Source organism: Patagioenas fasciata, chromosome 2 (assembly GCF_037038585.1).
Source record: "Patagioenas fasciata isolate bPatFas1 chromosome 2, bPatFas1.hap1, whole genome shotgun sequence".
In the NCBI taxonomy this organism is placed as follows: Eukaryota; Metazoa; Chordata; class Aves; order Columbiformes; family Columbidae; genus Patagioenas; species Patagioenas fasciata.
The window spans coordinates 156717250-156729518 of NC_092521.1; the positions used below are offsets into that span (position 1 = coordinate 156717250).

Below are 12269 nucleotides of genomic sequence, written 5' to 3' on the forward strand. Positions count from 1 at the left end.
ATGCATGTGTTCACTTTTACAGGTGCATCCCTGTTAGAAGTGCTATCAGTCATTATTAGCAGATCTAGTCTGACATATGTTGAAGTAGGAAACAGGGAAGCAGCTAACGCAGGGGTAAAAGTACCTGAGTCCTGACTGTGAACGTATTGCTACAGTTTACCCACACTACATCTTAGGTTGTCTTCACCTCAGGGATGCTGTATTGCATCGCCCAAAGACCAAGCCATAATATATCCTGACACAACTCTTGCAATTACTTACTGGAGTTTTTTCACTCTATATAAACAAACAACACTGTATCAGAGCAGGAAAACAAACCTGCATTTCTCAACCTCCTGCATCTCTATTTTGACTTTCTTGGCTAATTACTTCATAATTAGTTATGTGGATTAATAATGAGGGGTTTGATAAAACCCAAAGCTGTTCAGAGGTTTACTCATTTGTGCGCGTTAGAACCCAACTCATTTCCCTTTGCTGCAGCTGCAGCAAACTCAATAGGATCATAAAGAACTTGGAGAGTTCATGTTGCAATTCTACCCGAGGGAAAAAGCTATGGCAGACTAAAACTAGAAAACTGTTCTGGATGAAATGGAAAACTCATTCATAGCAAGTGTTGGCCTCAGACTAGTCAGCATCAGTGACAGACTTAATTGCTTATAGTATGCATGTATGTATACACACTTTATATATGTTAAGCCTAATGCAGTCTGTGGGATTATTCATGTGTTTAATGTTAACCATGTACTTAAAATGCTTTGCTGCACTGAACTCAGTCATTAGCCCATGCAATAGTGTGGTATTTATTTATATAATATGTTCTTCTTTCACCTAAGCAATGTTGAAGAGCTATGGATGATTTAAAAAAAGAAAAAAATCCAAGCAAGCAAAATATTTTAAGCTCAAGAGCAAATGTCCTAAGCACGAATGCAAGAATTAAACTCTCGACATAATTAATTTTTATTAGGTTAATCTTTAATCAGTCTTGGAAAACTTCTTAACTATAAAACATAAAAAAAAAAAAAAAAACCCACAGTAAATTAATTATTTTAGAAAACCACACATTTCAAGGTCTTTAGATATCCTCATCTTACGCATTCTATCATTTTAACTTCTAAAAGATACACAGTCTTACCTCCACAATAGCATTCAAGGCAGTGTCAGTACCAATGCTAAAGTCTGTCCCTGGCACATTGTTGCTAATAGTAGCAGGCAACACACAGATAGGAACGCAAAACTCCTCAAAGCGGGAACGTGCCTCGTGTAGCTGCAGACAACTTTCATAGGCCTGGAGCAGTGGTACAAGTGTGAGTTATACAATCCTTCTCTTTGGATCGCTCTGCTAATGATTCCTTGCATGTGATGGCAAATTTGGCTGTCCATTGGCCCAGGTAAATACAATTGGTGAGATTATTTGGGGGGATCTCCTGTACATACCACAACAGTGCACTGGGGTTGCATTGGCACAATGCTCTTTGAAGAAATGCAGAACATTAGTGCAGGTTAATACAGAGTGAAGGTGGAGTGTGAACAGCACAGAGGTCTGCAGCAATCGGACAGAAAAAGACAGCAGAAAGATTCCACAAGAAACCACTTGAAGAACAAAGTTTGATACATGTTAACGAGTTTAGAAAGTTAACTGGTAAAACACCTACGACTTGAAGGAAATGCTTAAAGAAAGTTCCTATTTTAAAAACTATGTTAGCCTATAAAGACAGGACACACACCTATTTCCACCAAGAAAAAAGAAAAGAAGCTTTTGCCCTTGCCTTCCAAGGTTCTATCAACATCACACATCTGCCTCTACACACACAGACTGGACACAGGTCCAGAAAAAAACAGGAACTTGGATGAGTTAATAAAGTTTTCAAGTATAGTTCAACACTACAAAATAAATAATTATGTGGAAAGGATTAGGTGTTTCTAATAATACTTAAAGGTTACAAAATAATACTTAAAGGTTAAGATTGTGCAGCTGGTTTAAGTCATGAAATGTATTTTTTAGTTACATTATTCCAGTTCTTCCTAATCTGAACTAATTAGCATCTCTCATGATGTGTGGCAATTTTTCAAAATGCCTATGTAATGACTCTCCACAAGAAAGCCTGATTACATAGTATGTTAAGTTTTTCTTAATCTTTTTCTACCAGAAAGTATTGATGCTCACAGAAGTCTCATCTTTTCAATTTCTCAGATCAGTTCAGAGAAGCAAAACTACTGGAGATCAAATTATTAGATGGGTATCACACTATCTCCACAAGTATCTATACAGTGACTGATGTAAGTAATAATTTGGGAGAAAGTGATGGGAAAAAATTCACCTGCAAGAGTTCTGCCTTCTAGACTTTTTTCCTAAATCAAACAAATCCTGTTCAGTGAGAGGACAGGACATATGACAGCAGGTGCATGAAGTACAACCTGACTTCTAAAGTCAGTCTCTACTTATCTATTTCATAAGTGCAACTTTCAATTAAGCTCAGTGCTAGGATGCATTTCCAGTTTAAGTCTGAAATTCAGTCTAAAAGACTGCAACTTTCAGACCTGTAGCTCTCACAAGCTGTATAGCCAGACGAGCAATAAATGGATGGTTGGTTTGTTTAGGGCTTTTGTTTTTCTTTTGTTTTTTGAGTGGATGAGACTTCACTGAGAAAACCTCACTAACTGCCTAGTCCAATTCAGCTTTGAACTTACATCTCTACTGAAAAATGAAGGCATGCACCGGCTTGCAGTGGTTTGGTAAAACCACATGGCTTCCTGGAGATCTGCAAAACATGACTTTCTCTAAGAAGTTTTATATTGAGACTTTAGGGAAATCAAGTTGAAAGGAGATTTCGAGCAATAACTAACACAATTGGTTAGTCTGCATTCATGATATATTAAGATGCAGTTAAGATATGTTTTACTTGCATTAAATATTGCCATTATATTTGATGCAAGTGATTTCAGCAAACATATCCAAAGACTGTACCTTCACCAAGCGTGAGCATTAGATCATTGTACGCAACATCTTTGCATCACTGCAGCAAAATAAGGAAATGTTTTCAATAAAGGGCCACTTAATAATTTTAAAGGTTAAACAAGCGACTGGTGGTTTTAATAATTGTTTTACATTTTTAAAAAATAACTACTACTGTAGGATAAGGGATACTGTACTGTGTTATTTCACACCCTTTTTTTACATTTGTGTTATTAAAAAAGTTATTGCTATAACCAAAGATATATATAAATTATAAAAACATTAAAATACATGCAGTTAAGCAAATATTGTGGTTCATTGACTTTATGTTGACCTAAATGCAAATGGCCATTGAAAGTGATGGATTTACTGTCCCAGCTCCACATCCAGCTGTTGCTAGGACTGAACTAGAGTATCATTTAATCAGGTAGCTACTTGGCCAGGTTAATTTTCAGCTTCCTAGTTCAGACTGATGTGGAGCCACATTTGCAAACACCAGCACTGGGAGGGTACAGGGGTCTGTAGCTTCATTCACTCCCCACCGAAAAAGGGTTTTCTTGCGGCTGTTCACTCTGCTTTTTCTCACAAAACCAATTAATCAACCTGTATCTCCTTCCCTTTGATGAAAGGAAAAGGAAGATTCTCAAGAAAACAAATCAGAGAGTTCCAGTATCTTCCTTTTTCAGGTTCTATATTTCTCCACCTCTAGCTGATACCTTTTCATTTCCCCATTTACTTATACGTCTCCTAAACAAAATGACTATTCTTCCATACCTTCTTCTGGTTTATTCCTCTTTAAGTCTTCTTTATTCCTCTTTAAAGCTCCATTTAGCCCATCAGTAGTAGGCTCTGTTTTCAAATTAAGTTTTCATCCCTTCCATTCTCTTTCCATGTTCTGTGGCTAAAACAGTCTAACTCTTTATTCATCCCACTTAATTACAGAGTAGGTTTCTGCTTTTTACTTCCACCTGCAAAATGTATTGCTAATGCCTCTTTTTGATCAATATTAAGTAATCCAACTTTATTTCAAAAATAAATTTCTGTCCTTCATGGTTATGTAGGAAGAAAACTAACATTCCTTTGCTGCCACATTCCAGGGGTCTGCTATCTGAAATAATATTCTATTCATTTCACTGGATTAGAAACATGAAGTTGAGAATATTGGTATTTTTATTATGGTAGTTATTTTACTGACGCTTCTTTTCACAGAAAACTCAAAGTTCATGTTCTTATCCTGCAATCCTTAACAATTTATTTCATATATCTAGATATACAAGCCTTAAGCATACCCTTTTCACATACAGAAGCCTCCAGCTTTCCCCAGGTATTTTATATTGTGGAGTTTTCATTGACAATTTTTCTCACTAACATTCTGAAAACCGAAAAACACAGCATAAGGTAAATTTAAAACACACTTCAAAAGCCAAACCAAATTCTACTATTTAACTGATTACAAGCCTGTATTTTAAAACAAAAATGGAAAAATGGATTATTTCAAGAGGGTCACAGAATCTATTTAGAATCTAAATTTTGATGACTGAGAAATGTACCATCCACTATCTATGACTTAGGAAAATCTCTCATTCAGAACTTATGTATCTGTTTGGCTGCTTTTTATTATTTTCCTCTCTAAATGCAGCATCTTAACACGTTTTATCTGCAAATGTCTCAAGGTGCCATTTACACCCCTCTAGACTAGCTTTAAACGATCTAACACTGAGAAGTGTCTTGTAATGCCAAACACTAACAAGGCTTCATCACCCAGCAGAAATGTACTTACCTTACTAAAAGTTGTGAAGAACACAGAAGAACAGTACTACACAAAAACTAAGTATGATGACATTTTGGTTTTCATAAGAGGTACTAATCCAAGAGCCCTGAAAACTATGATGCATTTATTCTCCTAATAGTGGCAACAGGAATAAAAATGCTATAAACTATATAAAACGGACATTGATGTCCATTTCCTACTTCCATTTACCACAGTCAATTGTATGAATTCTATCGAGTCTCTCAGCCACATTTAATAGGGGGCATCATCCCTATTGAACCTGATCTGAACATGCAACGCAGGAATGAAAGGATACATTTTTCATTATCAGTTTTAGTGAACAGAGTTCAAACAATCAGAGCAAAAAACCCCAAATGATTCTAAGCAGAAATGTTTCCACAACACAAAGTCTGCTCCTTCCCCCAAAAAAACTGAACAAAATTTAATTTTCCATTGGATTGAATCTAAATCTTGCAAGGCTACTACATTTCATATTTATTGCAGAGAAAAATCTAGGCAAAATCAAACACAAAAAGAAGATGAAAGTTATTAGTAAAAAAAATACTAGCTCAAAAATTTTCCACTGCTGCATTGAAAGTACGGAGATACTAACATTTTATTTATTATCTAATAAAGACGGATGATATCTGCAAATCTAAGTATAAAGCAAAACACAAGGAGAGACTGACTATGATACATCCCACTCTACACGAAATAACCTATAAAAAGAAGCCAGTTAGGTAAACAAAGATTAAGAAGAAAAGAAAAGAAGAAAAGTAGGTGTTATGCACAACCATTTTACTCACCTTAATTTGTGACCAATCTTTTTGGAGAGATATTTTTATATACCAGAACTGGAAACATCATAATGTATAACCTACATTGTCTATAAAAAATGTGTTCAACATAACTTTTAGTTAGCTTACAATCTTTTTCAAGGCAATAGTTAAGGTAACTGAAATTTCCTAATTGAAGGGTTTATTTTGCTGAAGTTTTGATGCTGGCATGGTAAAAAACAAAACAGGTGAAAATTATGTTAGTGCTCTTGAAGTTGGTAATATTTGAGGAATCCTTCAAATTTCTGAAAATAACATCAAGATCTTCAAATATATCTAAGTGATAAAACTGACATTTTGTTTTCAAAAGCAACTTGACAATTTTTTTCCCACTTTACATGAGCATCATACTTGTTATTTTTCACTTCTTCAAATGTAGCTCAATATGTACAATCGGTGAAAAAATTCTACATTCTGGCTCCAAGATGGCTGAAGACAAAAATCGGGAAGTGGAACTTGTAATATAATATGGTAATTCATTGTAATTCAGTAAAGAAGTTATGAAATAATTCTGTTTCTTCTTTATAAGTGAAAATATAAATTCAGTTTTGAAGATAAATGCTTTATTAGGTCTTTGCTGTGTTTTCACAGAATCACAGAATGTTAGGGTTTGGAAGGCACCTGGAAAGATCATCCAGTCCAATCCCCCTGCCGGAGCAGGAACACCCAGATGAGGTTACACAGGAAGGTGTCCAAGCGGGTTTTGAATGTCTCCAGAGAAACAGACTCCACAACATCCCTGGGCAGCCTGTTCCAGTGTTCCGTCATCCTCATCGTGAAGAAGTTTCTTCTCATATTTAAGTGGAACCTCCTGTGTTTCAGTTTGTATCCATTGCCCCTTGTCCTATCATTGGTTGTCAGCGAGAAGAGCCTGGCTCCATCCTCCTGACACTCACCCTTTACATACAAACTATGGACACTCTGTAACTGCACCTGCAGTACATACATGTCCACAGATTATGTTGAAAAGAAAACAAGTGAAGGAATTGTGATGTTATTGTTTCACAGACAAAATCATGTCAAAATATATATAAACAGAATTGCTTTGTTTAGTAGAGCTATGATGAATTAATGCTTAAGTGAATTAGGTGAACTTTAAATGTGCATGCCTAACAATTTCAGTTGTGTGGTGTTTGACAATGCTCTATCCAACTGAGTTTAGTATTAATCCATTTTTAATTTACATCGTATTACTGGATTTGATTTTTTAAAAAATACTTCATAATATGTCTCAATTCTTTTTTTTGTTAAATCTGTTTATTAGTAGAAGGCATGTAATTCTTGTTATTGAGAAATATGGATTTTACTGAGTGCACCTTCAGCAATTTTGCTGATGATACCAAACTGTGAGGAAGGGCTGACACACCAGAAGGCTGTGCTGCCATTCAGCGAGACCTGGACAGGCTGGACTGGACAGAGAAGAATCTGATGAAGTTCCATACGGGCAAGTGTAGGGTCCTGCACCTGAAGAGGAATAACCCCAGGCACCAGGGGCAGACCTGCTGGAAAGCAGCATTGCAGAGAATTATCTCGGAGTTCTGGTCGAGAACAGGTTGACCATGAGTCAACAATGTGCCCTTGTGGTCAAGAAGGCCAACGGTATCCTGGGGTGCATTAAGAAGAGTGTGACCAGCAGGTTGAGAGAGGTTCTCCTCCCCCTCTACTCTGCCCTGGTGAGGCTGCATCTGGAGTACTGTGTTCAGTTCTGGGCTCCCCAGCTTAAGAAGGACAAGGAATTACTGGAGGGAGTCCAGCACCTTTCTTATGAAGAGAGACAGAGAGCTGGGTCTGTTCAGCCTGGAGAAGAGAAGGCTGAGAGGGGATCTTATCAATCCTTATAAATATCTCAAGGGTGGGTGTCATGACGATGGGACCAGACTTTTCAGTCGTGTCCAACTATGGGTTCAGGGGCAACAGGCACAGACTGAAGCATAGGAGGTTCCGTCTGAATTTGAAGAAAAACTTCTTTACTTTGAGTGTGCCAGAGCCCTGGAACAGGTTGCTCAGAGAGGTTGTGGAGTCGTCTGCTCTGGAGACATTCAAGACCTGCCTGGACACATTCCTGCGTGATCTGCTCTGGTGAACCTGCTTTAGCAGGTGAGTTGGACTAGATGATCTCCAGAGGTCGTTTCCAACCCTAAGCAGTCTTTGATTCTGTTGCAGTCTCTGTTAAAGAAATAAAGATGTTACATATATGAACAAGGATCTCTTTCTGAAAAAAACAACAATCACTCAGCATTTTTCACATCTGGGTATACTGATGAATATAATAGGGATTTTTTTCTCTGCAGTGCATCAAACGATCATCAAGTCTTAGCTTTAGGTTTATTTCTTAGATGTATAATCAATATATGCCATCTGATTTTATAGTTTGCAAATTCACAGGTCATTGTAGTTTCAGAGAAAATCTAATGGGAGCATTTGAGATTTTAAACCTTCTCTTATTTAGAAAGGTATCATGAATGTGGCTATATTAACTAGCTGTATAATTTACCAGATTATATTTCCAAAGTTCTGGTCTATAAAAATATCCAGTTCTAGCCAATTTTGTCAGTTTTAACCACAACTGCTTTGTTAGTAAGTGCACACACCAGAATAGACTTACATCAGTGATAGTGTTCAGAGCAGTATCTGCACCAATGCTGAAATCTGAACCCGGTACATTGTTGGATACAGTGGCAGGAACCATAACCATGGGAACACAGAATTCGTCATATTTCTCTCGGGCAGCTGACAATTCCAGGAGTCCGAGGTAAGCCTGTTGGGCACAGGCATTGGGTAAAAAATTAGGATGAATAAAATAAGAGCAAAGTAGGAGTGATAAAATGGAAAGGGCCACAGGGGGAGCCAAATTCTACCACAGCACACTTCAGCAAGTCAAAGCAATAAGGAGCCACTAAAATCTAACACAAATACAAGAAAAAAGAAAACATTAAAAACAGATAGACATTTGAAAACAAACAATAAATAGAACATTCATTTTCAAGGGAATATATAATTTAGACAGAACAAAGTGTTTTGTACAACATAAACATACTGCAAACTTCAGGTACAGTTACTGCTCATTTAAAATTTTACTATTCCTGAACTAGGGCGACGCCTTACATGTTGGAAAAAATTGCTGATTCGTTCTTTTTTATCAAGAAGTATTAAGTATCTTTTTCTCTGAGAAGAGCCAGTGAAATACTTTCCTGAATTAAGATCTCAAAAATTAATTATTTCGGTAAAATTAAATTAACATGAAACATGGAAGAAAAAAATATTTCTCCAGATCAATTAAAGCTTTTGAAATGCACTATGTGAGAAAGAGTGGTTTAAATGGGAAACCACAGTGTAGCTACTATTAAAGGTCAAGGACTTCCAGAAGTATGTTCTAAGTATTGATACAGTACAGATTGGAGCTTGCACTACTGAGGTCGATATATTTTTTTTTTTTTTAATATAAAAATACCAACACGTTATCTTACCTTATTTATTCATTTAGCATATCCTGTTTTGCAGTTAGGAGTCACTGTCTTGAATGTCAGCTTTCCATAGAATCACTGATAGACAATATTTCCGATCCTAAACACTACTTCTGTTGTGCATCAAATATAGTTATAACCAAATGCACTGTACCTGAAGATTGGGTAAAAATCAAACCATCTAATCCTTTTGTTAGGATTTCTACTCAGACACAATTAAACATTTCAGTGTACCTCAAATCCACCAATAACCATCAGGGCATTAATGTTGTTAGTGCGCATCTGGTCAGCAATCTTCTCCAAATATTTTGCAGGAAGAGTACTAAAAATTATTAAACCAGAAGAAAAATGAAAACAATTTACAGATTCTGCAGCAATAAGAACCGATCACAAGCTGAAACAGAAAACTGAGCAGGCAATGCAATATTTTTCATTTTACATATTTATCCATACAAATATTCCTGACAACCAGTAAGGAATCATATCAACTGTAAAGAAACTACAGGTTTGCAATCCTGGTAAGTGAAAGGACCCCAGGAAATGTTCAAGTTGAGGTTCCAACTCCCATTTTCATTCTCTCTTCAGAGCTGGTACAGTACTATAAAGATTACCCAGTTAGACTGTAACTTTTTTTTTAAAAAAAGAGCACTTAAACATCCTGTAGAAGAAAAAGCACATGAAATCATACATTGCTTATATAAAATACTAGAATTCATCCTATCAATTGGCAAAATACTGACGTTACCGTTTTGTACCAAGAATTGATCCTCCTTGACCAGTCCAGCCTCCAACATCTCCCCAGCTGATTTCCTTTATCTTTGAACAAAAGTATAAAAGGAGATGGTGTTAAGTAATTATCCAATTGCATCTTTTGACATGCAGCAAACCTCACGTACTACTTTATGTAAAGCTATTGGAACAAATTGGTGGACACAGACAGTACCAAAAATGAACCTGGCAAAGAAAGAACACAGCACCAAAAGGTTAACTGAATTTCTCTTGAGTTCTTAGGAATCCCTTTCCATTTTATTTCTTCATTCTTCCTCCAGATCATGATGAACCCTGCCTGCCTCCTTGTTTCATATCATGATCCTATTTTCACGACCTCTCCTACTGAATGTGAAACACAAAAATCTAGAACTAGGTCTTTGAAGTTAATTTTGGGACCTGCAGCTCCAGCTAGGCATAGAAATCATAAATCTTCTATCCAGTTTCTCCTCAGTATACCAACAGATGTTTAGCGTTTAAAATAGGGAAACAGATGAACCAAACTCACTTGGGAAAAAAAAAAGCTTCCTTCCTCAACAAGCACCACTGCAAATTGTCTTACAGTAAAGAAACACAGACATAACAACACAGAATCAGCAATCCTTCTGTTATTCTGTGGAAAATCTACCATGTGACAAACAACAACTAAAGTTTGAAGGTAGGATTTGGCTGAACTAATTTTGTAGCTCTGCAGCATGTGATCAACAATACTTCAGATAAATCGATCTATAGACCTGAACAGTTGAGAAATAGTTACAATTTCAGTTTTATAGATCTTTCTGAAATAAAAGAACTTAAGAGAATCAGTTTCCACAACCGTAATGACAGAATATACCTTCTAAGAACATAAACAAAGGTGGTGATGCGGGACGAGGTACCTACTACTATGTAATCCACACAGGTAATACTGACCTTCCCTCTAGCAAAACCTTCAAATCCATCAATGACTGCAAACATTTTATGGCCTTCAGTTATGCCAACTCTCACTGCAGCTCTCACTGCAGCATTCATTCCAGCTGCAGGAGCACCAACATTTAAAACCGCCACATTAAAATTAGTCTGCAAGAGAAAAAGAACGTTTAATAAGTACTTTTATTTCAATACCATGGCTAGTTTGTCCATCTTACACAATGCTAAATGTTTGAATTTAGGAAATGAAATTTCAAAGCCACTAAAACCATCCAAACTTTGAAGTTAACTAGAAGATACATGCCTATATTTCCCAATTTGCAAAATATAATGTAGAAACAAACAGTTTAAAATAAGAATGTTTGTTTGAAAGTAAGACTTTATCACATTTTCATTTGGCTTGCAGGTTAAGTTATTCAGGTTTTTATATTCTAGTTCAGCTAGGTTCAAGAAGTATAAAACACCCTGCATTATTATATATATATAGTGTGCCCAGGTGGCCAAGAAGGCCAATGGTATCCTGGCCTGTATCAAAAATAGTGTGGTCAGCAGGACAAGGGAAGTGATCCTTCCCCTGTACTCTGCATTGGTGAGGCCACACCTGGAGTATTGTGTTCAGTTCTGGGCCCCTCAGTTCAGGAGGGATATTGAGGTGCTGGAGCGGGTCCAGAGAAGAGCAACAAGACTGGTGAAGGGACTTGAGCACATGACCTATGGTGAGAGGCTGAGGGAGCTGGGGTTGTTCAGCCTGGAGAGGAGGAGGCTTAGAGGTGACCTCATTGCTCTCTATAACTACCTGAAGGGAAGTTATAGTCAGGTGGGAACTGGTCTCTTCTCCCAGGCAGTTAGCAATAGGACAAGGGGACATGGGCTTAAACTCTGCCAGGGGAAGTTTAGGCTGGATATTAGGAAGAAGTTCTTTACGGAAAGAGTGATCAGGCATTGGAATGGCCTGCCTAGGGAGGTGGTGGACTCACCGTCCCTGGAGGTTTTTAAACTGAGATTGGACATGGCTCTTAGTGCCATGATCTAGTAAATGGGCTGAAGTTGGACCAAGGGTTGGACTTGATGATCTCTGAGGTCTTTTCCAACCTAGCCAATTCTGTGATTCTGTGATTCTGTGATTCAGGCAATTTCACGTTATGAAAGCAGTAGCTTTTTCGTAAAAACATCCAAAATAGCCAAGAACAGAGCAGGAACTGATTCTAGCACACTTGCAGTTAGGTGTGTATCTTCGGTACCATGCAAAGCAAAACAGATTACAACTTTTAAAGTATTAGCCAGGTTTTAAAAGCAGTTGACAATATAGCAGTAAACAGGAACACTTGGCATCTTTCACAGTACTGTACATTTTCAGATTATGGCAGTTTTTTAAGCATTTCCCAACAACTCGAAGTAATTGAGCTTATATTCAGTGTCTCCCCAAGTTCATAGAATAGAATAGAATAGAATAGAATAGAATAGAATAGAATAGAATAGAATAGAATAGAATAGAATAGAATAGAACAGAACAGAATAGAATAATTTCAGTTGGAAGAGACCCTCAGGATAGAGTCCAACCATAACCT

At 37.0% G+C, this 12269-nt stretch overlaps 1 protein-coding gene across 4 annotated transcripts in view; it reads right to left on the reverse strand.

Moving 5' to 3' along the window:
* Positions 1-12269, reverse strand: part of PFKP (phosphofructokinase, platelet) — a 51237-nt gene that overhangs the window by 8461 nt on the left and 30507 nt on the right. For 2 of the 4 annotated variants that reach the window (XM_065830026.2, XM_065830027.2), the window contains exons 14-17: positions 10705-10851; positions 9770-9840; positions 9259-9346; positions 8166-8318 (exon numbers count right to left, since the gene is read on the reverse strand). In XM_065830026.2, the coding sequence (XP_065686098.1) occupies positions 8166-8318; positions 9259-9346; positions 9770-9840; positions 10705-10851 (459 nt within the window). Of the gene's footprint in view, positions 1-1132; positions 1286-8165; positions 8319-9258; positions 9347-9769; positions 9841-10704; positions 10852-12269 lie in introns of all 4 variants that reach the window. The other 2 variants (XM_065830029.2, XM_065830028.2) reach the window with 2 other exon arrangements.